This window comes from Myodes glareolus, chromosome 3 (assembly GCF_982192425.1).
Source record: "Myodes glareolus chromosome 3, mMyoGla1.1, whole genome shotgun sequence".
NCBI lineage: Eukaryota > Metazoa > Chordata > Mammalia > Rodentia > Cricetidae > Myodes > Myodes glareolus.
Genome location: NC_142028.1, coordinates 37,436,290 through 37,463,491, shown reverse-complemented (window position 1 = coordinate 37,463,491; position 27,202 = coordinate 37,436,290). Strand labels below are relative to the sequence as shown.

The 27,202-nt window shown below is 49.9% G+C and overlaps 1 protein-coding gene across 9 annotated transcripts in view; it reads right to left on the bottom strand.

Annotated features, from left to right (window-relative positions):
• Atp2b2 (ATPase plasma membrane Ca2+ transporting 2) overlaps positions 1 to 27,202 on the bottom strand; it is a 314,666-nt gene that overhangs the window by 19,637 nt on the left and 267,827 nt on the right. For all 9 annotated transcript variants that reach the window (XM_087904426.1, XM_087904421.1, XM_087904419.1 and 6 more), the window contains 4 exons: positions 14,825 to 15,066; positions 11,760 to 11,994; positions 2,794 to 2,973; positions 2,524 to 2,611 (listed from right to left, as the gene is read on the bottom strand). In XM_087904426.1, coding sequence (XP_087760552.1) covers positions 2,524 to 2,611; positions 2,794 to 2,973; positions 11,760 to 11,994; positions 14,825 to 15,066 — 745 coding nt within the window. The remainder of the gene's footprint in view (positions 1 to 2,523; positions 2,612 to 2,793; positions 2,974 to 11,759; positions 11,995 to 14,824; positions 15,067 to 27,202) is intronic.

The window sequence follows — 27,202 nt, the reverse complement described above, 5'->3', positions numbered from 1 at the left end:
TGGAGGCAGGAGACAAGGCTCCAAGGTTGGGACACCATCCCTTTCACCCCCCAGAAAGCTCAGCCTCCATGACTGGTTCCTTGGGAGTTATCCTGGCTATTCCTGCTGGCTGGCAGCCAGTCCAGATCCTACTGGCCCAGGCTCAGTCTGTTTGAACTCCTGTCCCTGAAGCTGGCAGGTCAATCTTTGACTCTTCTGGGTCCTTGACCAGTGCTGGACTCCTCTAAGGCAAGGAACTCATCAGACCCTACACTGCATGGTTCCTTGGGGCCTCCCTGTGGTCACATCTCTAGCCTGTCTCTTCTGGCCTCTCAGCAGCTGGTCCCACAGTGGCCCATGCTCTTCTCTGTAGACTTCCCCTCCTGTCTTCCTAGGTGCCCCTCACCTGTGGGTATCCCTCTCTTCTTGTCTCTCTGGTATCTAATGGTATTACTTTCGTTTCTTCTGGTTTTTCAAGACAGGGTTGCTCTGTGTAGCCCTGGAACTCACTCTGCAGACCAGGCTGGCCTTGAACTCAGAGAACCGCCTGTCTCTGTCTCCTGAGTGCTGGGATTAAAGGCGTGAGCCACCATCTAATGGTCTTTCTTCTACCAACACTCAGGTGGGTGCCCTGGGCTTCCTTGCCCCTGTCCTGTGTGCCCATCACCCCAGAGGGCTCTAGCTGAGGCTCACACTGTCCTGACAATGGCTGTCGGTCACAGATGGCACTACTAGGATGCCAGAGGCCCTGGCTCAGAAGTCTCACAGTACCCGTTAACATCTCACCAGGTCTGTTATGCCTGACTCCCAGGGAAGGGGTGTGGGCCCGTAGCAGGGTCTGTATGGGGGACCTTATGGGATTCCCTGCTGTTTTTCTCCACACCAGATCCGCACACAACCTACTTGCATTCATTCACCAAAAACACTGCACTGCACCGCCCAGTCCTACTGCAGCTGCCACCTTTGGAAGATCCCAGTGACCCCTCTGCCTTCGGGTCACTCTTCTAAAGTAGACTGAGGTCCCTATTCATTGTTTTTCCTTTCTTGGCCTTCCTATGTATCTCCCCTCCCCATGGGGTGACAGTATCACTGGACCTTCATGGTCAAGGTCAATCTGCCTTAATCTCCTCTTGTTCTCGTCCCTTGAACCCAGGGGCTCTGCACAGTGTAGTTCCCTGTGCTGTTGGGAACACATAGATTCCATCTGCCCCCACACCCAGACTTGAGCTTCACATCCTCTCTAGCGTGAGCAAGAGTCCAGCGGCGGGAGCAGAACATCCTCATGTACTGTGCAGGGATGCGGCTTGGTGCATATCCTTTGGAAGCTATGCGTGTGCAGTGAAGGACATGCTAGAGCACATAGTAGTTCCTCCATAAGGGCTCAGTGACAGAGTCAGTGAGGAATGAGGGTGAGCCAGGGCCCCTGCTGCAGTGTCTGTCAGTGAGCCAGGGCCTCCGCTGCAGTGTCTGAGTGAGGAATGAGGGTGAGACAGGGCCCATGCTGCAGCGTCTGAGTGAGGAATGAGGGTGAGCCAGGGCCCATGCTGCAGCATCTGAGTGAGGAATGAGGGTGAGTCAGGGCCCCTGCTGCAGTGTCTGTAGTCGTGGGGGTCCATGCTTCTATCCACAGGCCGCATTTGCTTCCATCTTTAAGACACATGCCTCTAAGGTGCCTAGGGATGATCCCAGGCAGAAGTAACAACCCCACCTTCTGGACATTTTACAGATGGGAAAACTGAGACCCAAAGTGGACAGACTGGCCAAGGCCCCAGAGAGCGTAGTAGGAGTCCTAAGATGTGAACCAGGGCTGTAACTACAGGAATGCCGGTTGGTGTTGCTGAGGCTCTGTGAGTGGCAGGCAGGAGGATTCTAGCCTTGTGCTATTCCCAAGTCTTCTCATTCTTTGGGCCTGTTCACAAGGGTTGGCTTCCTAAGGGTCTGGGGCCTGACAGAGGGGGAAGGTGAGCTGCCTTTCAGATGACAAAGAGCAGTAAATACTGTCTAGGCATGAAAGAGCTGGGTCTGTGGAAAGTTCCTGAAGGTCTGCCTAAGAAAGGCTGCATGAGCTGGGCAGTGGTGGGGCAGACCTTTAATCCCAGCACTCAGGAGGCAGAGACAGGCAGATCTCTGTGAGTTCGAGGCCAGCCTGGTCTACAGAGTGTGTTCCAGGACAGGCTTAAGAGCTACAGAGAAACCATGTCTCGGGTGGGGGGCGGGGCTTTATGCACATGGATCAGAACACCTCTAGCCAAGTCAGCCCTCCTGCCAGGCAGTCTGAGTCCCCAGGCCCAGGCCCACAGCGACCTGGAGAAACTTGAAGGTTCACAAGAGAGTCTCACAGTCTCCCCATGCCCCCTTCTCCCAGGGGACCTTCTGCAGGCCTCCCAAGGCTGAAAAGGAATAAGTCAGCAGGTCCTTATGTGAGGAGAATCCCTGGTGTCCCCTCTTCTCTTCTGTGGGGAAGCTGCAAGGCCACACAAATGGGGCTTGGCTCAGGGGGAGCTGCTTCTGGGCTCAGAATTACCGATGGCACCCCAATCTTACCTTTAACCAGCGTGTGCTTATCCGTGGGCGAGGAGCGAGCCAGCACTCTCAGCTTTGGCCAGATCTTGTCAATCCGCTCCTGCTCAATCTGGAGAGGGGTGTGGTATGTCGGTGGGGTCAGAGAGAGAAATCGAGCCCCATGCAGTCACTGGGCTCTTCGGGGACACACCAGTTGGCTTCCATTCAAGCATGCAGTGCCCAAGCCTCCCGGCCCCCTCTTGAGCTTGGCCCGAGGCAGAGCCTTGGCGGTAGCCACATGTGCGCGCGTACCTCCCCCTTCTCATTGCGGATCCTCCGGTTGAACTCTTTGCCCTCCAAGCACAGGAAATCCTCCCCAGGGTGGATAATGCCACACTTGATGGCAATGGCCCGGGCTGTGTTGATATTGTCACCAGTGACCATGCGGACTGTGATCCCTGCCCGCTGGCACTTGCGGATGGCTTCTGGGACCTGCACAAGAGGGTAAGAGCCATGCGGGAGGACGTCACTGGGTAGGCCCTCCTTGTCTTCAAGGAGTCAGGGCTACCTCTTCTCCCAGGTGACCTCCCTAGGTAACTAGCCAGGAGCTGATGGTGCCTATGGCCTCTCTTTTATGCCTGTGCCAGGCATTATCAATTGATCATAGCCTCATCTGATTAAATCTGGTAGGGTCTTAAAATTCTCAGCCCCCAGAGCCCCAGATAGCCACTACCTATTGACCATGATAGTCTATCCTGAGATGAAATCTATGGCTTTTGACCTGGATAAAAGGCATTGGAAAGACCCTAAGAAAGACCTACCCCTTAAGTCTGGCCTTAGGCAGGAGTGCAGAGTGGTGGACTCACTGCACTTGAACTTGCCCAGGCTTCTTCATTTACAAGGTCCATGATCAATTCCTTTGTGTATTTTCAATGTTGGAGACGCTTGTGCATTCAAAGCTACTTTATTTACCTTGATTTAGAATAAATGCGAGCGGTGCTTCTTCAGGCTAAACAGGACTGAGAGGGACCAAGCACCTGGCTTTTGCTGACTGAAATGACACACTGACATCTGGGCCAGTCTGGTCAGCCAATCAGAAGGTGCAGGGCCTTTCCTCTCAGTGGCTTCCCCTCTTAGAGTGGTTAGGATGTGGACCATGGCTGAGAGCCAATACCAGTGTTCATACAGGACACAGAGGACCGGAATGAGTAACTGTGATCCAACGCAGTGGCAGACAGAGACATAGTTAAGGGGCATGCTATGGCGTACTGAGACATAGTTAGGGGAACATGCCACAGTGTATCAAGACCCAGAGCATGCTAGAATCCTGGGCCTGTCAGGCAAGCCTGACACCCAACTCTTCCTGCACACAGTGGAACTGAGAGCGCACGCCATCCCCAATCTACTGGAAAGAGTTTGAACTGATCCTTCCAGGGGCCTCTGAGCTGCTGCTCTGTCTGCGACAAGACTGTCATGATTTCACTCTAACTGGCCCCATAATCTCATAGGGAGTAGCACTATTAGGAGGTGTGGCTTTGTTGGAGCAGGCATGGCCTTGTTGGAAGAAGTGTGTCACTATGAGGACAGGTTTTGAAGTTTCCTATGCTCAGGATACCACCCAGTGTCTTGGTCAACTTCCTGTCACCTGCAAAATGTAGGATCTCAGCTACTGCTCCAGCACCGTATCTGCCTGCATGCTGCCATGCTCCCCACTGTGATGATAACAGACTGAACCTCTGAACTGTAAGGGAGCCACCCCAATTACATGTTTTCATTGATCAGAGTTGCTATGGTCATGGTGTCTCTTCACAGCAATAAAAACCCCAACAAAGACAAAGACCTTCCTGGAAGAAAGTATCTTTGGGTTGCTCAAGGTGTGGTGAGGTCAGGACTAGCATCCTCATGGAGGGAGAAATTAGGATATAGAGATGTACACATGAAGGGGTGCACATGACGGTGAAGGCAGGAGATGCTGGTCATGTGTCTACAATCACCAGGGTATGGCACCAATCACCAGGGTCCTGGATACGGCACCAATCACCAGGGTCCTGGATACGGCACCAATCATCAGGGTCCTGGATACGGCACCAATCGCCACGGGCCTGGTCTGAATGCAAACTGTCCCCTAGGTTCATATATTTGAGCATCTGGTGCCCAGCTGGTGGGGCTGTACTATCAGATAGTGAACTTTCAGGGGGTGGGGCTGGTTGCTAGGGGAAGGTCTTTGAGGGTTATGGTCTAGCTCTGGTTTTAGACTCACTCTCTGCCTCTGCCTCCTGTTACATGTTCTTGCTGCCAGGCCTTCTCTGCTAGGTCAAACTGAAACCCTTCTGAAACTGTGAGTCCAAACAAACTTCTCTCTCTCTCTCTCTCTCTCTCTCTCTCTCTCTCTCTCTCTCTCTCTTTCTCTCCCTCTCTCTCCTGGTTTTGAGACAGGGTTTCTCTGTGTAGCCCTGGATGTCCTGGAACTCACTTTTTAGACCAGGGTAGGCTCAAACTCACAGAGATCCACCTGCCTCTGCCTCCCAAGTGCTGGGATTAAAGGTGTGCGCCACCACCACCCCGCCGAATCCTTCTTTCTTAAGTTGCTTCTGTCAGATGTTTTGTCACAGTGCTGAGAAAAGCCCCCTCTAGAACTAGCAACTTCCTAGAGGCTGAGACAAGCCTGGGTCAGACTGTCCCCTCTCTCATGGTCCTGGGGTCAAGTGGGTACTGCCCTGCTCATGCTACCACATTAGACTCAGGCAAGTCTCCAGGCATTCTCGTGGATATGCTTTTCTTCATGAAGTCAGAAGAATCGAAATCAACTTAGCCTAAGTTAGGGAACATCTGTGCTTTGTTTGGGCAGGGCTAGCAAACGAATACAGACATCTGGTTCAAAGTCTGACATGGAAGGTTCTTACCCCTGGTCCCTTCCCTTGCAAGAAAGGAAGTGGGACCTTGAAATGCCTTTCATGAGTATGCACTATCTTACCTTGCCACTTCCAGGTACAGGATCTGGTTTACATAATTTAATATGCCCCCAGGTGTGTGTGTGTGTGTGTGTGTGTGAGATATACATGTGTATGATGCATGTGTATATGATGTATATGTGTATGATATATATATGATGCATGAGTATGTATGTGACTATATGTATGCATGTATGCATATGATGCTTGTATGCATTATGTATGTTTGATGTGTGTTTGATGTGTGTGTGTGTCTAGGCAACACACTTGCCTTCAGTCCCTGGGCTGCTGTTCTGGAAACCTACACCTTGTCTGGCTTCTGTACCTAAGGTCTTATACTAGGAGGGGTTTTGCCTCATCTGACTCCACCCCTCTGCTCATTGCCTAGCTCTGTGGGAGACATCCCCAGCAGAAGGCTGGCCCTATCTCTGCTAGCAAACCCCTAGTGACGAGGGTGCTCCCCATTTCTGAGGTCTACTGCTCCACAGTGAAGCTAGTTGAGCTCGTTCTTTCAGAAAACCTTTCTTTCTCCCAGATGGAGTGTTACTCTCGCATAGCCGAACTCTCCCACGGAGAACGGTCTCTAGCGCAGGCTGAGACTGAGGGCTCTAGAAAGCACAGAGGAAGGGGAGTGGAGGAGAAACCACTGTGAGCTTCCTGGAGGAAGGGGTGTTTGAGTCCATTCCTTTCTGTTAAAAACAACTGAGGCTCTGTTGTGAGCGCGTATACAGGGTCTCAGGCCATGCAGCTAGTACACAGCAGTCCTGTCCACATTGCTGATCTCAAGGTATGCAGACAGAGAGATACCTCTAGGTGTAAGGGGGCTGAGCTGTGCCATAGGCCATCAGGAGGGGCTGGGGGGAGGGTGGGAGCTGAGGTCAGACAACGGGGCGGGGGTTGTGTGTGTGTGGAGGGAGTAGGGCTAGATCCAGTGGGCACTGTGAGTCTTCAGAAGTCCTACACTAGAGACGAAGAAGTTTGTAGTGCAGTTTATTAGGGCTCAGGCTTTGTCTGTTTGGTTTGTTGTAGACAGAGTCTCACTATGTAGACCAGACTGGCCTGGAACTTGCTATGTAGGGCAGGCTGGCCTTGAAACTCACAAAGATTCACCTGCCCCTGTCTTCTGAGCACTGGTATTAAAGGCGTGCACCATCACGCTTGGCCCAGGACTCAGACATTTTAGACTTTCTCACAGGATAAAGTTGACCACATTCTAGACATTGCCAAACAAACCAGGTCTGATTGAAGAACAAGCCTCCAAGCCCCTTTCTAGGCTTTCCGCTCATAAGTGCATAAGGGGTTTTCACAAGGGCCCATATGCAGCACCTGGGATAGTTTACACCCAGAGTGTTCTCTGAGGGCCCTGTGTATTGAAGTCTTGGTCCCCAGGGTGGCGCTGTCAGGAGGTACTAGGACCTTTAAGAGATGGGTATGTGTGATGTGTCTTGGAAGGGGACTCTGGGACCTCAGTCTTTTCTGTCTTTTGCCTCTCGGCTCTGACAGTAACGGTGGCTTTGCCATGTGCTCCCGCTGCTGTTGCTGCCTTGCCAACGGCTCCAAAGTAGTGGGACTCACTGGCCATGAACTGATACCTCTGAAATCATGAGCGTAACGGGGCCTCTGTCCATTATTTTATTACAGTAATGGAAAGCTACGTTTTCCATTCCCCTTTCTTTGTCCTCTCTGCCCCCGCAGCCTGGGATGCCCTTTCCCCCTCAGCCTTTATACGGGACCTTTTACTTGCCACCTGTGCTCAATGCCCTCTACACAGGAAGCGTCTAGGTCCCGCCAGCCCAGGGGGATATCTCCTTAAACTCTTCTTAGGCTTTTCTTTGATCAGTCGCTCATTCACTCAACAAACAGCAATGGAACATTTGGTTGCTCTGAGTTTGGAGGCCCGAGATGATTAAGACTCAAATCTCAGGAGCATGGCTCTGGTTGAATTATGCTTTCCATATAAATAAAACCAGTCTTAACTATTTTAAAAAGTGGCTTCCTCTGCTAAAATTATCCTAGATATTCTCACTGAGAAAAAAACAGCCAGGAAATGGGCGCTTCCTGTTGTCATTACATAAAGGCTTTTAAACATCTGCTGTTTCTGGTGAGAGCCGGTGTCTGTGACTCCAAGGGCTCTGAACGCCCCCGAGGTAACCCCCAATGTGTCCTAGACCGATGCTCCACTGACAGCTTCCTCCGTGCTGGCTTCTGCCAGCTTTGGAATTGTCTGAAGTAGGAACTTGGGTGAGTGTTTAACGCTGCTTTGGCCTGTGGTGGGCCTGAGGCAGGAAAGCAGTGTGGCAGTGGGGAAACTGAGGCAGGCGGGGAGTAAGCCTGGGGAAGTCTGGGGACCACGGCAGCACTTCATCTCCCTGGGCCTCACCATGCTGGAGCCCAGTACAGAGGGCTCATTGTGTGACTCCAGGAGCCGTATGCTGGGTAAGGGACAAGGGACAGAGCTGGGAAAGCTCAGGAGACACCAGACACAGGCAGGGACCCTGCAGGAAAGCCACTTGCAAAACTGGGGACAGGGGCTGCCTGTGAGGGGGACCCAGGGCCAGAGTGTGGCAGAAGTTCAGTGTGAGGTGGGAACAGGGGTCTGGGTGTGGTGGGAACTCACTGTGAGGTGGGAACAGGGGTCTGGGTGTGGTGGGAACTCACTGTGAGGTGGGACTAGGGGCCTGGGTGTGGTGGAGACTTCACTGTGAGGTAGGAAAAGGGGCCTGGTGTGAACTCACTGTGAGGTGGGAACAGGGGTCTGGGTGTGGTGGAGACTCACTGTGAGGTGGGAACTGGGGCGTGGGTGTAGTGTGGACTCACTGGGAGGTAAGAACAGGGGTCTGGGTGAGGACTCACTGTGAGGTGGGACTAGGGGCCTGGGTGTGGTGGAGACTTCACTGTGAGGTAGGAAAAGGGGCCTGGTGTGAACTCACTGTGAGGTGGGAACAGGGCTCTGGGTGTGGTGGGTACTCATTGTGAGGTGGGAACTGGGGCCTGGTGTGCTGGGGGCTCATTGTGTGGTGGAACTGGGGGCCTTGTCAGATGAGGCTCTTGGTTCAGGTCTCAGCAGGAGAAAGAAGACCCCGCCCCACCCCATCTCACAGTTCTGCTGGGTTAACTTGGAGATTCACACAGTCCAACCTTCTCATTTCCAGACGGGGAAACTGAAGCCCAGGAGGAGATGCTATCTAAGGCACCTGCGATGCTTTATGTCGCATCTGCAGTCAGCTTGGGGTCAACTCTCTGACCATGTCTGTGAGGGGTTTTTCAGATCAGGTTAACTGAAGTGGGAAAATCCACCCTAATGATGGGCAGCATCTGTCTATAGGCTGGGGTTCTAGGCAGAATGACGAGGAAAAAGAGCTAAGCCCCAGCATCCGTCTCTCTCGACTTCCTGACTGCAGATGCCGTGTGTCCCCTGCCTCACACTGCTGCCATCCTGCCTTCCCCTCCAAAATATAAGCTCAGATCAATCCATCCCTCCTCAAGTTGCTTCGGCCAGGTAATTTGTTTCAGGGATGAGAAAGGAACTGACAAGAGACTATCAGAGGGGCGTGTTAAAGCTGGTGTCCCAACCCTGTGCTGCACTGGAGGAAGCTGCACACCCCAACTGCAGCTTGCAATGCTTTAGAAATTAAAATAAAGTGTGTGTGTGTGTGTGTGTCATGATTTTTACATGTGGCGGTCAGAGGACAGCTCTGTAGAGTTAGCCCTCTCTTTCCACCTTTCTCAGAATCCCAGAGATTAAACTTACGTCATCCAGCTTGCATAGTAAACACTTTTCCCCACGGAGCCAAGCCAACTTGCCGGCATCATAACATGTATTTTTGAATACACTTCCCAGTGGGTCATGGGTGAAATGGGGCACAGGCTGGATGGATGAAAGGTGATAGGCAGGATGACGGACTGATGGAAGCCTAGTGGGCATGGGTGTGATGCTTCAAGCAGTCACCTCTGGTCTAAAGAGGACAGAGCCTGCAAGGAAAGGGCCCTTGAGTTGACACACATTCTGAAGACAGGAGAAAAACATCCCCAGCAAGCAGGTAGCTTGTTGGGGGCAAAACTTGGCCTTGTGTCCAGCTGCCCTTTGCCATTTGAGTGTTTGAAGCAAGAACGTTAGATGACAATATGGTCATTAAAAAGTACTGGGGGCTTAGTCCTGCTCCAAGGTCCTGGGCGCGGAGCTCTCTGTAGGTTTTTCCTCCTGCCTCCTTTTTATGGCACCTGGGTCAAGGCTCAGAACACCAGGTCTACTCTGGGTCCATCCAGCCTCTTACAGTGAGACTTTGGGATCATCCTGGTATCTCAGGGCCCAATGTGCATCCATAAACTGATGAGCGGGAAGGGGCCTGAGTGAGATCAAGGTTCAAATCTCAGTGACCAGCATTCAAAACAGAAGCAGAAGCAGAGGACACTTCCGGCATTTTTGACTTCATGGAATTCTAAGTGTGTTACTGAGTTACAAGGTTGGGTCATAGCTAAAACCCTTAGCATCTCCTGCAGGTTTATCACCGTCCTCTGGAAGGATGTTTCAGAGGCTGGTTGGGGTGGGGTCACTCTGGAGTTGGAGCAGGCTGCACAGAAGGGAGCCACTAGGAAGAGGCTGGGCAGGTGACCTGACACACACTGAGACAAACCTCTGCTTGCCTGTACCCAGTGATTTCCGGTGAGGAGATAATAGATAAACCCATTTCTGGGAGGCCTGAGCCCACTAACTGCTGTCCTGGGAGGTTCAACACCATCTTCAGGGACTAGGCAGGCAGACAGGAAGAGGGCTACGAATGGGTAATAAAGAGGCGAACTTTCTGCTCTGTGTGTGTGTGGAGTGGGGGAGCAGCAAGAACAGTGTTGGAGGGTTGGGGTCAAGTTCATTCACTCTCACCCATTCATCTATTCATTCATTCGTTCATTCCACGAGCCCCTGCTTTTTCTGAAGGCTAGGCTGTTGCCAGTACAGGATCTTGAGAAAATGATTCAGCTGGGGAGGCCATTAGTATCCCCATTTTTGGGTCTCTGACCTATATGCTGGTCTTGGTGCTCATATGTTATATAGCCTGCTTTCACTACCTCATGGGTATGTGCAGGTATGGAGGAAGATAGTGTTATGCCCAGGCTACCAATAGAGAGGTTAAGTAATTGGCTCAGTGCCACACAGCTCAGCCATGCTAGAACATGGGGATCCAGGTCTGTCTGATACCTGTGCTCAGTCTGATGTCTTTTGCAGGTGCCTGGCCTGGATGTCAAAGTCTATGTTTGTGATCTGGTTTCGTCGTTCTTTGGAAGACAGAATCCTACATCACCAGGTAGGAGCCCGTAAGACAGCTCTCTACCTGTCTCCACTTTAAAAAAGGGACCACTGGGCCTCTGAGAGATCAGGGAGTGTCCAGAGGCCCAAAGAGAACACTATCAGAGCAGGGCAGGACACTGAACCGGCCATTGTTGGAGGAAAGTAGTCCTGGGTATCAATACCAAATCTCACAAGCCAAGGCCTACATGGACCCACTGTGGCCCAAGGGGAAGAGAAGCCAGCTCCTGTACCTATTTCAGGCCCTGTGGATAAGGTGAATTCTTGGCCTGCCCACAGCACTGACATCTTTCCATAAAGCCTAATCCTGCATGGGCCGACACAGGCCACACAGCCCTTCTGTGACCATGACAGGCCTTCTCTCTGAATTCACTTACAGTTAACAGAGCCTGGAGCTGGACTGTGTACCCTGCACCCTACAAGGAACACTTCACATACCCCTTTCATTCTCATCATGTGGGCAAAGTCACATGTGCCTTCTGCTGGGAATGTGACGGGCCCTTGGCTTGGGAGTCTTGTCTCCCAGATGCCTGCTGAAGGCAGACTGTGGCTGTGTTAGCTGGCTGGCCAGGGGACCCTGTTACTGAGCCGCCTCTGGGCAGAGAGAGACACAGCACTATGCTCTGGGTTCTCCTGGGAGGATGTCCGTGTACCCAGCTGTAATGGAGGCTTAGAATCCAGAACATGACAATAACTACATCCTATAGGGTTAGAGGCTTCTGGAGCTAGGCAAGTCCTAGACAGGAGGGAAACACTCTTGGTGGATGTGGGGGGGCAGTATGAATACTGTTCTCACTCAGAGTAGCACCTGCTTATGGGTTGGGGGTGGGAGGGTCCTTCCCAGGTCTTTCTGAGTAGGTCTCTCTACACTGCCTTTATGTGGGATTGTTTGAGCGCGGGAAGGATCCTGGTCCTGTTGCATGGGGACCTGAAGCTCAGAGAGCTGAGCAGACAGTTTCTGGGTTACTCATTGACCTGGCTCTAGCCCTGCCCCTTCTCCTGAGCTTGCCAGCCTCAGGGCCTACCTCAGGTCGCACTGGGTCTTCGATGCCCACCACGCAGATGCACGTGAGTTCATTGAGAATGTCATTCTCGTTGTCCCAGTCGGGCTCAGGGCTGCTGGGGAAGTCACGGTAGGCCACACAGATGGTACGGAGCCCGTCACAGGCCATGGGCTCGATCACCTTCTTCACCATCTCATCTCTGTCACGGGGCCGGAAGACACGGGGCTCCCCTGCCCCACTAAGGATCTTGCAGCACCTGGGGGAAGGAAGGGAAGGAGATGAATGAGGCCCACTTACCTTAGCCATCGGACACCCACCTGATCTGCCTCCCACAGTGACTCGGTGTGTGCAGCAGGCCGGGGTGCAACTAGGTGGCCTTTTTACAATATTTCCTCAGGCCCCTGAGCTGTTTGCTGCAGGCCGTGTTTGGGAGGTTCCAAGCTGAGATGGCTTGGGAAGCCCAAAACCTAGGCTAATGGTCTCTACCTTGCTCAGGTATCAGGCTCACCTGAGGAGCAGCTAATAAAATGAAGATGTAGGCCAGCCTTCATGGTTCTAGTCAGTGCTGTGGGACAATGGTCTGTACCCTGATAATTGTATTTTAATAAAGTGCTGATTGGCCAGTAGCCAGGCAGGAAGTATAGGTGGAATGACCAGGCAGGAAGTGGAGGTGGGCAATAAGAACAGGAGAATTCTGGGAATAGGAGAGCTCAGTCTGCAGTTGTCACCCAGACACAGACTAAGCAAGATGTGACTGCTTTGCTGAAAAAGGTATCAAGCCATGTGGTTAACACAGACAAGAATTATGGGCTAACATAAGTTATAAGAGTTAGTAAGAAGCCTGAGTTAATGGGCTAATCAGTTTATAATTAATGTAGAACTCTGTATTTTTTGGGACTGAGTGACTACAGGACTGGGTGGGGCAGAAACCTTGGTCAACAGAATGGCGTGCCAATGTGGGACTGACCAATCCACTTAAAAGCCCAAGAGAGATCTTGGGAAGTAATTCTAGATAGAAAAGAATAGAGCTAAGTACGGCTTCTTGATAGCAGCACTTTCTTGGGTGGGCTCTGCTTGCTAGAGGCAAGTGCTCATTTAAGAGAGACTTCCTGACTCTGCTTTAGCTGCAAAACCTTGCAGCTCTTTTAAGAGGTCCTGCCACCAAACACTTAAATGGTGTTGATGAAAAGCTGACTGCATACTTTTTGGTGGTGCCAGGGACCTTGAAATGCCATAGAGTTGTGGTAATAAATGTGGTTCTGGAAAGTACCTCTGCCATGAAGCTAGACTCTCAGAAAAAAGCTAAGGAATGGGCTAGATCCAGCCATCAAAGCCATGGCTTTAATCCTAGCTATATCGGTCAGCAAATTAAAGACTCGTGGTCAGAAAAAGAGAGCTATACAGTAAAGATAAATTCAAAGATGAAGAAAACCTCTAAATGGTTTAATGTGTGTTTAAAAATATATATATAGACTTGAAAGAGAAAAGGAAAAGGATAAAGTCCTTAAAATGAAAAAGAAAGAGTAGTTGGATGTGGTGGTGCACACCTTTAATCCCAGCACTTAGGAGGTAGAGGCAGGCAGATTTCTGTGAGTTCAAGGACAGCCTGGTCTACAGAGTGAGTTCCAGGACATCCAAAGATACACAGGGAAACCCTGTCATAAAAAAACAAAAATTAAAAACAAAAATAAAAGAAATAGAGTTTAAAAATAAAACCACATAAAGATGGAAAATACACAGAGAGTCTGGATACTGTATGTTATTGTGTTGTCTTTAAATTGTTTGACGGTTGAGGAAAGAACAAAAGCTACTAAAAGACATTTGATTATAAATACTGCGGGGTTAACCCAACATATATATTTTGAAAATGCCTTGACTTAAAATTTAAGTCAAAAGGTATGTTACTTTGGAGAAGAGGTTTTGCTTTTGTTTCTACAGGAAATGAGATGCTGTGGATTCATTGTGGGCTAAGAAAAATCAGGTTTGATCAAGGAAGATCCCTGAGAAATCTGAGGAGCAGATGGCCCAAATGTCCGAGTTCTACATCCAGAACAGATTCAAGATCTGCTCAAGATGATCAAGCCTCACAGAATATTCCATTCAGGACTTGACCACAATTCAAAAGTTTCTTAGGTCCCCATAAGATTATCAGTACCCCCAATAAGCAGAAAATATCCCAGAAAAATACACCTACATTCCCCCAAAAATGTATTATGGATGTTTGCCTTTCTTTAGAATGTTGGTTACATGTTGTTATAAATAATGGTCAGGAGAAAAGCTAATCAAAGGAGATTTGATTCAGAGTTCTTTTTTTTTTTAAAAAAAAAAAGGGGGAGAAGTGCTGTGGGACAATGGTCTGTACCCTGACAATCGTATTTTAATAAAATGCTGATCGGCCAGTAGCTAGGTAGGAAATATAGGCAGGATGACCAGGCAGGAAGTAGAATTCTGGAGAATAGGAAAGCTCAGTCTGCAGTCGTCACCCAGACACAGAGGAAGCCAGACTCAGAGCAAGCAAGATATAACTGCCTTGCAGAAAAAGGTACCAAGCCATGTGGCTAACACAGACAAGAATTATGGACTAATATAAGTTATAAGAGTTAATAAGAAGCCTGAGCTAATAGGCCAATCAGTTTATAATTAATATAGATCTCTGTGTGTTTCTTTGGGCCTGAACGACTACAGGACCGGGTGGGACAGAAATCTCAGCCAACACTAGTCAGAGTTGTCTGGGGTAAGACAGGGATCAATGGATTATCTTCCTTCCCTCCCTTCCTTTCTTCCCTTCCATTCTTTTTGCTTTTTCTTTGAGAGAGGGTCTCAGTGTAGACCAGGCCTTGAACTCAGAGATTCTCCTGCCTGACTCCTGAGTGCAGGGATTAAAGGTGTGCGTCACCATGCCCACTTCTTTCCTTGTCTTTCACGAAGGTGATTCTAATACACTTACAAAGTCAGGGTTGAGAATCTCTGGGCTTGACTGGAGGACAAATGGGGAAACTGAGGTGCAGAGGGAAACTAACTTGCTTAGGTCAGGCTTACATAGGGATGTGTGACCCAGACATTCACAGCCGTGCTGGGTGGCTTACTTTTTGAGCACGATCTCGGAGGCACCCTTGCTGTACATGCGGAAGCTCTCGTCGGGCATCTTGATGACGGTGCTCATGGACTTGCGCACGGAGTTGAAGGTGTACACCTTATACAGCTTCTCTTCCGGCATCTGGCTGCGCACCGGCTCGTAGTCCTGCTTCAAGTCCAGCACGAAGCCCAGCAGGCCACACTCAGTCTTGTTGCCCACCTGCCGGGGCAGGGCGCCCTCCTTTTCCGGGGGCTGTGGAGAGAAGTGGTGCGGCTTGTGCAGGGCAGGACTTGCCACAGAGGAATCCTGGCACTAGGTATCATTTTGACCTTGATGCTGCTGCATGGCTGAGCCTCCAGGAGTCAGGGCCACTGGTGGCTAGGATGTGGGCCTCTGGGACACTCTAGGTCTCTGAGATACTCTAGGTCTCTGAGGCACTCTAGGTCCTGATCCTGGGGCAGGTACTTAAGCAGAATTTGCTTTTTAAAAATTATGAATGATTTTGTGCTAGTTTGTTTTCTATTGTGATAAACGCTATGACTGAAAACATCTTGGGGAGGAAATGGTGTATTTCAGCTCCCATGTCCTCATCGTGGTCCCAAAGACCATCATTAAGGGAAGTCAGGGCAGGAACTCAAGGCAGGAACCTGGAGGCAGGAACTGAAGCAGAGGCCATGGAGGGACATTGTTTACTGGCTTGCACCTCATGGCTTGCTCAGCCTGCTTTATTGCACAACTCAAAACCATCTGCCTGGGGATGATGCCTCCCACAGTGGCCTGGGCTCTCTCACATTAGTCACTAGTCAAGAATATGTCCCGAAATATTCTCTACATGTCGATCTCATTGAGGCATTTTTCTCAGTTGAGGTTCCTCTACCTAAATGATTCTAGCTTGTGCCACAGTAACAAAAAAACCATAATTTCCAACATAAAAGATAATGATAAAAAAACAGACAACCACATAACTGCTTCAGATTCTTTCCATGTTTGCCTGTGTTAAGACAAGGTCTGTCTCATGTAGCTCAGGCTGAATTTGAACTGGCTACACAGCCAAACATATTCTAAAACTCCTGATCTTCTTGCCTCTAGCTCCTAAGGTCTGGGATTATAAGCGTGTGCCACCATGTCTGGCTAGATTTTTCTTTTTCTGAAAAATAAAACATGTGGGTTGAAGTTGAACCCCTCTGTATATTTATTCTCACCTGCAGAACCCACTATCTGATCTAGAAGTGCTCTAGGTCTTCAATTTGTTTTTAATCATCCCTGTGTGTGTGTTCTGATATTTTATTTTAAGATAACTGTTGATGAAAACTAACTCAGGAGGTCCTTGACACTCTCCTCCCAGCTCCCCCCAGTGTTAACCTCCCACATCACCATGGCAACAATATCACAACAAGGCAGGGATGCAGACACAGTTGAAGCAACCTCGTTCAGACCCCACATGCATCCACACGTATCTGGTTCTTTATCAAGGTATGACATTGATTCCTGGAAGCATCACGATGTCTAGACAGGACAGTTTATCACGCATCCCTGTTTCACTTCCTATGGTCACAGGCTGCTCTCTCCCTGTCTCTGGTCACCAGTTTCTGCCCCTCTACTCATCTCATGTCTTCTTTCCTTTTGATGCACACTGGAGGTCAAACTCAGATCCTTGGACATGCTAAGCAAGAGATTTACCATGCGCTTTTCTATTGAGCTACATCCCCAGCCCATGTCAGTCACGTCAAGCATGGTACATACATGAAATCTTACAGGATATCATTGGTGGGGACTGGCTTTTTCACTCAGCATAAGCCCCTTGAAACCAGGTATCCTGTGTATCTCATGCCTTTTAGTAGCATGTCCACAGTGTGCATGGACCATCATCCTGGTTTTGACTTAGGTTAGAACACACAGAATAGCTATTTCTGTCACATTAAAAAAAATGGCCAAATGGGGCTGGAGAGATGGCTTAGCCATATAGTGCCTGCCACTCAAGCTGAGGCCCCGAGTTCCCACATGAGAACCTGGGAGTGGCTGCGTGTGCTTGTAATCCCAGTGCTGGGGAGGCAGAGATGGCAGGATCTCGGGAGCTCGCTGGCCCAATAGTAAAGCAAAATTGGTGAACCCAGCTTCTGTGAAAGACTCTGTCTCCAAAAATAAGGTGGAGCCAGGGATGGTGGTGCATACCTTTAATCCCAGAATTCAGGAAGCAGAAGCAGCTTATTTCTGCAAATTCTAGGACAGCCAGTCTCAATAAATAAAAAAAATAATTTGGAGAGTGATTGAGGAAGATATCTGATATTGATCTCTGGCTGATACACACATAAACACACTCACACGTACATCCACACCCCTGCACACACACACACACACACACACACACACACACACACTGGCCTTTCCAAGAGGTCTAGCCCATTGTCTGTGTGGGCACATAGCTCTGTCTCGCCTGTTGAAAGCTTCCTATCAGGAGGCTGACCCCCTGCTGTCAGTCCCCAGTCCACTTGTGAAGCCGGCTTGTGTTCATCATTCCCGTGTGTTCCTTCAAAACTCTGCAAAGGCCCCTCTACATCGACTCATCCTTCCTCCTGGTTCCTTTCTTTCTCTTCTCTCCACCTGCTCCTTGGACATACGCTTCAGCACCTGCTGCTCCTCTGGCAGCATCGCTTGTCTTGGAGGCTTAGAAAAACACGGGCTGCTCCTGCAGAATCCCTTTCCCTCTGGTGGGCAAAGTCCTTCTCTTCCTTAAGGTCATACTCAAATATCTCCTGTGTGGCTCCATCTCTTGCTTTCTAATGCCCTCCAAGTTCCCAGGCCAAACACGAACCCAGTGCATAGTAGGTGCTTACCTACTGTTTGCTGATGGCTCGAGATGGATCAGTTGGCTGGGAAAGATGTAGGACAGTAGGTCAGCACAAGACACTGCGCATGAGCAGCAGGGTAGGCTTGGGACAAGTGCACAAGTGAATGCTGGGAATGCAGCTCTGCAAGTGCTCACACTCCCTCCAGCACCCCCACCCCCAGACACACACCCACTCATCTCTCTGAAAATTACGGTGTAGCTACTTGGGTGGCGTGTTTTCCAAACTGTAAATGGCTGCTGGAGATAACTGTAGGCCTGGAGGGGTTTTGAAGAGGAACAAATAGCAATGGTCACATCTGTGCTCCCTCCATCTCAGAAGTGACTTGGTCTGGGTCTCAGACGAGCCTTGCAAAAGGGGCTAGCTGAATCTCCATCCTCACCCTCTGTGACATTGCCCAAGAGCGCATCTAGGGCAAAGAGGCTGATTCAGGACAACAGCTTCGGGGCTGGGGAGACGAGCTCAGCAGTTCCAAATGCATGCTTTTCAATCATGAGGCTGGAGTTTGGATCCCAAAGCCCATCCTGGGTAGCTCACAATGTCTATAATACCAGCTCTAGGGGAGCTGATACCTCCTGCCGGCCTCTGTAGGCACCTGCATACATATGTACATATACATGCACACAGACACGTATACAGGCCACCCACACGTGCACAGAAATAAAACACAATAAAACTTAATTATGAAACAAGATATCAGCCTGTACCAGTGGCTCAGGGCAGGGGTGAGCCCTTCATCATTGATGGGGCATGCCTCTGGCTTACTCTCCATTCCTGAAGCCCTGGCTCAGGCCCGGGGAGCAGACTAGAGCATGTGGGGTTATAGATATGGATAGGCAGTGGCCCCAAGACCCATGGATGCCAGGAAGGAAAGAAGATTTCAAATTCACCCACAGTTTCCTCATCTGTGGAATGCAGGGATTGGAGCAGAGGAAAACACATCAACCACTTCCACATCAGTAGAACGGGGTGAGGGATGGCGAGGCGGGACTGAGTGGAAGGTTCCTTAGCGGGTGATCTAGTGCCTAGGACAGGAACGAGGCTCAGAACAACTCTCGGCTCCCTCAGCCTGGCTAACCTGAGACTCAGCATTAAGTACCTTGGAGGACACCCCATGCCAGGTCACATTGAAGCAGTGACAATTTCCCATCAAATTTTTTTTTTTTGAGAAAATAAATTCTAAAACCTTCCCTTTGGCTCACTAAACGCTTTGTTATGTTTTACTTTAAAAACTAATTTTTATAACTAACTTTCTGGTGATTTCAGTTTTATGTGTTTCCACAACAGCGCTCCACCCCTCTGCTAATGAAAGAAAATGACGACACAGAGGCCTTAAATAAAACTACCTAATTACTTACTTGCCCCAGAGAGCTGAGCAGTCAGGCCTGCCAAGCACCCGGCATTTTATTACCCTCTGTGAAATATTTTAATTTTCCTCTAAGAGGATTTCAAACAATCCAGTGTTGCAAATGGCAGAGCTGCCTCCTCCGTAATTCAATTTGTTTCTCTGAACTTGAGCTCTGAAATCGCCTACGTGCGTTACTAAGAAGCGGTTGGTGGCCCTTCCCTCTTTGCTCTTGACTTTGTTCATCCTGGCAAACTCAGAGGTTTTGCCCATGTTCCAGCTGCAGAAGGCATCTTCTCTATGGGGCTTCTGTTCTGCCACGGGGGGTATGCCTGCTTCGAGGGTGGGGCCTCAGCTCCCCTCCCCCATCTCCAGGGGAACGGTAGAAATAAAGCTGCTCTTACTGCACAGCTGCTGAAGCCAGGCCTGAGGCTGCTGCAAGCATCCTGAATGCATCCCAGAGCTCCCCATCCTTACTTGGGTTTTAAGCCCCCCCTCCACCCCCGAGTACTATAGGGTGTAGCCATGGGTCTATTGTAGCTGGGCCAATTGATGCTGCTGTCTTTTGGTGCTGGGGCGTGAATGCAGTGGAATTAATATATGATGTCTTGAAGAACTACAAACAATATACATTTAGAAAACAATGGGATTAAGGGCCGGTGAGCTGGCTCAGTGGGTAAAGGTGCTTGCTGCCAAGCCTAAAGACCCGAGTTCAAGTCCTGGAAGCCACAGTGTTGGAGGTGAGAGATGATTCCACAAAGCTGCCCCCGACCTCCACATGTGTGTCATGGCATGTGTGGGCTATACTTACACACATTACACCCACACACCCACACATATAGAAAATTAAAACCAAATACCCAGCATACATCACCTCACACCCATTATGATGCGACTATTAAATAACAAATGCCTGTAAGAACACGGAGTGCCCGGAACCCTTGTAAGCTGTCGGTAGGGATGTAAGATGATGCAGACACTGCAGAACACGGGGAGCCCCTTTAACAATGTAGAGAAACTGTCACACAGTAAGGTACAAATAATGACCATAAGGACTCAAGGAAACCGTAGACCACTCACGCTCACGGCAGCTAAGAGGTGGAAGCGAGGGAGGGATGAATGGAAACACAACTGTGGTCGACACACACTATGGAGTACTGCTGAGTCTTAAAGAGGAAAGGCATTCTGGCATCTGCTCTTGCAGGGGTGAAGCTGAGGACATTGTGCTAAGAAAAATAAACCAGACACAAATGGTCTATTCTCAAGAAGTATCAACTCAGAGATGGAGGGCTGAGGGGCTGCTGCCAGGAGCTCAGGGAAGGGCCTGGGAGGTTGGTACTAATGTGGCGAGACATTCAGTTTCGCAAGATGACAAGTGTATGGCTGGGTCACAGCCGTGGGAATGCACATCATCCTACTAACCCATGTGTTTAAAGACGGTTGAACGGGTCCAGATGGCAAAATGGTCAGATTTCATGGTACATGAAGGAAACCACCCAAATGCCATTCTAACCACTGATTTGAGTATTAAATATCCTCTAAGGGTCAAAATATCTTAGAGATGGACATCATTAGGAGGTGGCAGAGTCTTTAAAAGGAGGGCGGAGTAGGAGGTCTTAGAGTCACTGAGTGTCCCTCCTCTAGGACTCCAGTCTCCTCCTCTTTGGCTTTCTGGCACCATGGTGACTGGCTGTCTCTGCCACACGCATCCACCATGATACATGGCCTCACCACAGCCAGAAGCAAAGGTCCTACTGATCACAGACTGAAACCAACCAAAATGACCTATCCCTTGTTCAAAGCTGGTTTCTCTTGGACGTCCATTACAGACACAAGGTTGATAAAGTGTGATTTGGTGATTGTCCACAGGACTGACTTTCTGGGACTAAACACCATCCTCAAGGACGGACATTGGCAACGAAAGCCCCCCACATGCCTGGATTAGTCACCAGACGTGGTCATTTCTCTCCAAGTGGACTTTGCTTCCCATTGAAGCGTTGCTCACATGCCCCTCAGGCTGCATCCTCATGGCTCCCAGAAGGTGGGGCTGCTGCTCCCATTTTACAGCTGTGTGCCCTGAGGCCCCAGGAGGAGAGGTGGCATAGCTCAGATGCAGTAGAGCCAGGACCTGCCCCTGGATCTGCACTCATAGCGACTGCTGGTGGCTCCTGTCTCCCTCTGAACACTGCAGAGAGTGAGACCGGCAGGGAGGCTGCACAATAGGCTCATCTCTGCCTGCCTCCTGCACTGGGACACTATCAGTTGATTGATAAATCTTCTGTGTGGCCTGCTGCCAGTAGGACACCAGATGGAGTGAATTTTGGCAGAATTTGTCTCCCACAAATGTCACTTAAGGGTCTGCATCCCCAAGAGTTTCTCAGGAACTAGGTTTCCTGAAGACAGCAAGGTGATCAAGTCTTCCAGTGAGCCACACTAGTGAGCCATGAGATCTTTCTGAGAGGCTGGGGAGCAGGAGGATGGGTGTGTATCTAGGACACAGGAGTCCCTTGACATGGGAAGCAAAATTCCCAAGCTCCTTATGCTGTATATGGACGGTTCATATGTGTGTACTGCTCATATGAACTGAGACCTGCTGTGTATGTAGTGTGTTGTGTTTTGATGGCATATGGTATGTGTGTATGGTATATGCAGTGGCTGGGAGGAGTGGTGTATACAAGTGGTTAGCATGCGTGTATTGTGGTATATAGTATGTATATGCAACAGACTGTGTGTGTGATGTATGTGTATGATGGGTGATGGTGTGTGACATGTGTATGGATGGTACATTGTACCATGTGCTCTGTGTCCTGTGATGTGTAGTGTGAATGGCATGAAGGTATAGGGTATATGTAATACATTCTATGCATGCTATTCTTTATTATGTGTTATATGGGGTTGGGTATTGTATGGCATTTGCTGTGTGTGCTGTGCTGTGAAGTATGCATATGATCTGTTACATGTTATGGTATTCTATGTTACATGTAATGTGTAGCAACATGGAGTATGTGTTGGTGTAAGGGTATGTGAGGGTGTGTTCTTGTGTGAGGGTGTGTGCTGGTGTGAAGTGTGTGCTGGTGTGAGGGTGTGTGCTGGTGTGAGTGTGTGTCCTGGTGTGAGGGTGTGTGCTGATGTGAGCGTGTGTCCTGGTGTGAGGGTGTGTGCTGGTGTGAGGGTGGGTGCTAGTGTGAGGGTGAGTCCTGGGGTGTGGGTGTGCCCTGGTGAGGGTGTGCAGGTAAAGTGTAGACCACAGGTTGGGACATTGCTATTAATAGCTCCATCAGAACTAGAATCCCCGGAAGGGGTCTTTAACTCTAGACATCTTTCCCCAGAGATCCTGTTTGCAAAAGATGAAAACCAGGATTGCAGCTGAGTTTAGTATGGCGGCTCCTGTCATCTTACCCACCCTAAGCCACAATCTCCTTCACGCCTGCAAAGTCCCTCCTGGCTTTTTCCATATTCCTTTGTTTTTCTATCTTGACCAGAGTGTAGCTACAGGGTGTTGTCTGACAAGGAGCCACTGAGACTCACTGGAGCTAGACTGGACCCTGGGTTTGAAGCCAGGACCTGATTCGAGGGCATCTCTACTTCCCACAGCCGTTTTACCCTCCCATGTCCTCCCGTCATCAGCCTGGCCCCATGACTCACAGGGTTACAATCAGATTCTACCACTTGGGCATTACTCAGGCTCCCTGGTCAGGTGGCACTGAAGCCACCTTAGGTGTGGACACCCTGAGACTCCAGAGCTTCTAACAAAGCACATCTTGGGCTCGTCTGTTTAGAAACTACCTTCTTAGGGCCTTGTTCCTTCTGATCCAGGTCCAGCTCCAAGGACATTCCTTCTCTCTCCATAGTTAGTTCATGTTTTCAGAAACATGTCCTCTGTGGGCTCTCACGTGGCTTCAGATCCACACACAGCTATCCTCCATTTAATGTTCAAATGTTAAGTACCAGGTCTGCCTGCTTCAAGAGCCCGTATCTGCTCAGCAGCATCCGCTAGGCAAGAGTGAGTGTGGGCGGAAGAGCATGCCTTCCCAGGTAGGCAAAGAGCCATTTCCATCGGAACACTTGGCTGTTTCTCTGAGAAGGGCAGGGTGACAAGAAGCCAGAAGTCTTGAGATTCAAAGAGCTGGAGACTACAAAGGCAAAGGCGTGTGTACAAAGAACTTCCATAGGATTTCTGAGGCAGGGAAGCAATTTGTAACAAAAAGGATGACTCACCCCGCTTTCTTTGGAGGTCAAGTCTAGTTCGTTACCATGCACAGTAGGAGTGGAAAGAAAAGCGCCGTTCTCTGAAGGGATAGTGCTTAGGCTTGAGGCTGGCCGCGGGGCTTTCTCCAGTCTCTCTGCCTGCCACCTCAGCCCTTGCAGGGCGCTCCATCTGTGCTTTGGTGAGTCTCCTGAGGACTGAGGCTCATCTGTGACCTAAGTCCCTCAGACCCCAAGCTTCATCTCTCATGTCCATGTTTCCATGATGAGTATCTCTAGGTTTGTGGGTCTTCGTGGGGTTATACCTGAATGCCATTGCCCTTTGCCCCTTGAGAGGTCCTCTGAAATTCCCTGGGTTCCTCTTCAGTGTGGTGCCCAGGAGCCACCTTAAACTTCCGATCCTTGTCTTACCACCTTATGGAGTTTTGGGACTACATGTGTGAGCCATCACACGCTGTTTATGCAGGGCTAAGGATTGAATACAGGGCTTCGTGAGTGCTAGGTGAGCATGCTACCAGCTGAGCTACACCTCGGCTCTGTGCATTTGGTTTCTAAAGAATAAAAGCTACAAGCAAATCAAGAGGTCTCTGGATCACTGACTTCAGCTTTTGTAGCCAAGGGTGGTTCGGGAAGAGTTCAACTCAGCAACCTGAAGTTAGCAATTGAGTGCTGGTGCTGCCATGGTCTGGATCTGGGGTCAATGTCTACCTCTTGTTGCCATGGAAAGAGGTGTGGGGATGGTCCTGAAATTCCTACTAACTCATTCTCATTCACACTGGCCAGTGTAGCCATCTACCTACCTAGGTCCATTTATCCACTCGCCCATGCCCATCCACCCATTAATTCTTTGACATTCATACCTCATCCATCTATCCATCCAACCATGCATCCATCTACCCACCCACACCTTCTCCATCTTTACTCACATCCATCCATCTACCTACCTAACCACTCATATCAAGTCAATCACCTATGCATTCAAAGTGACCCAAATCCATCTATCCATTTATCCACTCATCTGCATCATATATCCATCAATCCAACAGTCCATCCATCTGCCCACCATATCCATCCATTCACCCCCACTTGTCTATTCAAATCCACATATCCTTCATCTGTTCACTCACAACCATCCATTCATGTGCCCATAGCATCACTCTCTTCCTCTTTCCCTCCCTCCCTCCCTCCCTCCCTCCCTCCCTCTCCTTCCCCCCACTGATAACATCTCTATTTACCAATGAAGTTACTTATCCCACCTCCCTCTAGTATTTCTCAGAAGTCTATTCCAGTGGACTAGAGGTGACTTAATTGCTGCTCACTGTCAAAGCGCATACAGGCTTCAGGGGACACCAAGAACACAAGAACAGTTTCTCACATGGAGTGTTAAACAGCACAGAGGAGTCATACCCTGGCCAGAGCCCTGTGTCCCTGGATAAAATCTTCTCCCAGCACCAGTGGAAAGATACTGTATCTTTCCTGCCATTTCCTCCAAGCTCCAAGCTTAGCTTGCAGAGTAGATGGATGTGCTGGTTAATTTTACTTGACATTAGATAGTCATTTGGGAAGAAAAACTTCTCTTGTGTTTGTTTTTTTGTTTTTAGGAGACAGGGTTTCTCTGTGTAGCCCTGGCTGTCCTGGAACTCTTTCTGTAGACCATGTTGGCCTTGAACTCAGAGATCCATCTGCTTCTGCCTCCTGAGGACTAGATTTAAAAGCATCTGCCACCAAACCAGACTTGGAAAGAGGGACTTTCAATTGGAAAAATGCCTCCATAAGGTTGGCCGATAGGCACGTATGTAGTGCATCTTCTAAATGATTGATTTTGGGAAGACCCAGTGCATGGCGGGTGGGGCCATCTTTGGGCTGGTGGTTCTGGGTGCTATAAGAAAGCAAGAAGGGTAAGCCAGTGAGCAGCATCCCTCCATGGCCTCTGCATCAGTTCCTCCCTCCAGGTTCCTGTCTTGATTTCCCTCAGTGATGGACCGTTATCTGAAAGTATAAGATGAAATAAACCTTTTCCTTCCCAAGTTGCTTCTGGTCATGGTGTGTCATCATAACAACAGAAGCCAACAGGACAATGGACTTCTGCCCCGGTCCCTTCTCAGGCTTCACCTGGACCAGGGAAGGATCCCCCTAAGTCTCTTTAGCCTGATGTGGCTAGAAGGGCCTGGGTGTGAAGCTGATCCTCTGGACGCCAGGCCTTTCCCAAACCCAGCGCAGGGGGTGTGGTGGTTGTTCTGATTTTCTGATTCGGGCCTTCTGATGGAGTAGGCATCTTTAGGGCTGTGGTCACCTGGCTTTGCCTCTCGCTACCTGGCAGGTTTTGGGGAATACCTGCTTCCTACCCGGAACAATGTTCCACCGTCTGATAGTTTTCTAGTTTCGGCTTTGTTACCAGTGGAATTCTCTCAGCGGGGTGATTCCCTGATGAGTAAACACAGCAGGCCTACCACATGCCAACCACACACTGGGCACTGGGCAGGCACCTGCCGCTCACAAACACACATCATCCTCACCACAATCCAAGCATTTTCCCCGAGGAACACAACAGAGGGGTTGGGTAACTTCATTCACACAGCGAGGGAAGGGTTCGAAGTCAAGGCAGCACAGGCGTTTTTACCACGTATACCACCAGCTCCTTTGCTAATGGAAGTCAGCCACACAGCAAAGAACACCGTATGCCAGAACATTTTTGGAAGGACCCAGAAAGACAGGCGCAGAAGTCCTAGGGTGACAAGCGCTGTGACACAGCAAGGGAACCAGCTGCCTGGGAAGTGAGTGACCTCCTGACCTGTGCTACAAATCAGTACTCCTGGTCCTGGGGCCTGGCAAGGAGGAAGATATCCTAAAGGGACACGTGTGTGCCTCCCTTTGGCTTATCAGACTACTGAAAGAACACATGGAAATTTCCCCAGGAACCCCAGACTGTGAGAATGAAAACGGTTGAAGTCTGGTGCTAGCCAGAAGGGACTTAGTCACCTAAATGTGATCTCATGCGGTTCCCACCCATCAGACCATCTTGCAGGACAGACTGGAGCTCAGACAATGACGGGCCAGTGATGGGTGGGACCATGACCTGATCAGGGGCTTTAGTTATGTATACCTCTTGCCTTCTACTTGAGCAAACCTTGTGCTATGACTTAGGATAGGAGAGGGTCTCTAGACCTTTTTTGTGCCTCTGACCAACATGGCTACCTTGGGTAAACCTTCCTTTCCCTGCTTTTCTCTATTAATTTTGTCTTTAATTGGACTACGGAGGATGAGCACTTCAGCCTGGCTTGTAAGGAGGCTGTCCGTGCCTATGGTCTGACTCCACCTAACTCCAGTTAACATGGCTCCTCCCCAGTCTCAGCAGCTGCCCCTTACCCTGGGCAGACAGTTGACCTCTGACCCTGATGCCTCCTAGACACAGCGTCAGCTCATCTGAAGACACCACCCAAACTTCCTGCCAGCCTTGGAAGCATTGCTCCATGGAGAACCCCCACTGTTCAGCTAGAGGTGATCCTGCAGCCCTCTAGACAGATCCCAAGAACTCCCCCTGACTGTAAAGGACTCACAGGCATTGCAGTCTAAGCCCACTGCCTGGGGCTCTACCCCCACCACCCTGCTCTGGGAGCTGCCCGCTCCTCTCTGTCGACTCTGCGGCACAGACGCATTAGCAGTGTCTAGTTATTTTCAGGAAGCTTGGGGAACAGAATAGAGCACTGCTGATCCCCTTTGCATCCAAATCGGGGGAAAGAAGATAAGAATATTGTCATTTCCGGCATCTTTCCTCCACCCAGTGCTCTACCTCACATGTTGTCTGACCTGCTTCCCCCTTTGTCACTTTGCTTCCCTTAGCCTGCTGCCCCCGGGTGGCAGGGACGACTGCTCTGCTGGTGGAGGGGACAGAAGCTGCCTCCTCCTCCCTTCACCAGCCTGGCCTCCCTGTGATTGAATCACAGGCTCCTCAGTCACCTCTGGTGACTCTCAGCCTCCTTCGAGGGCTCTT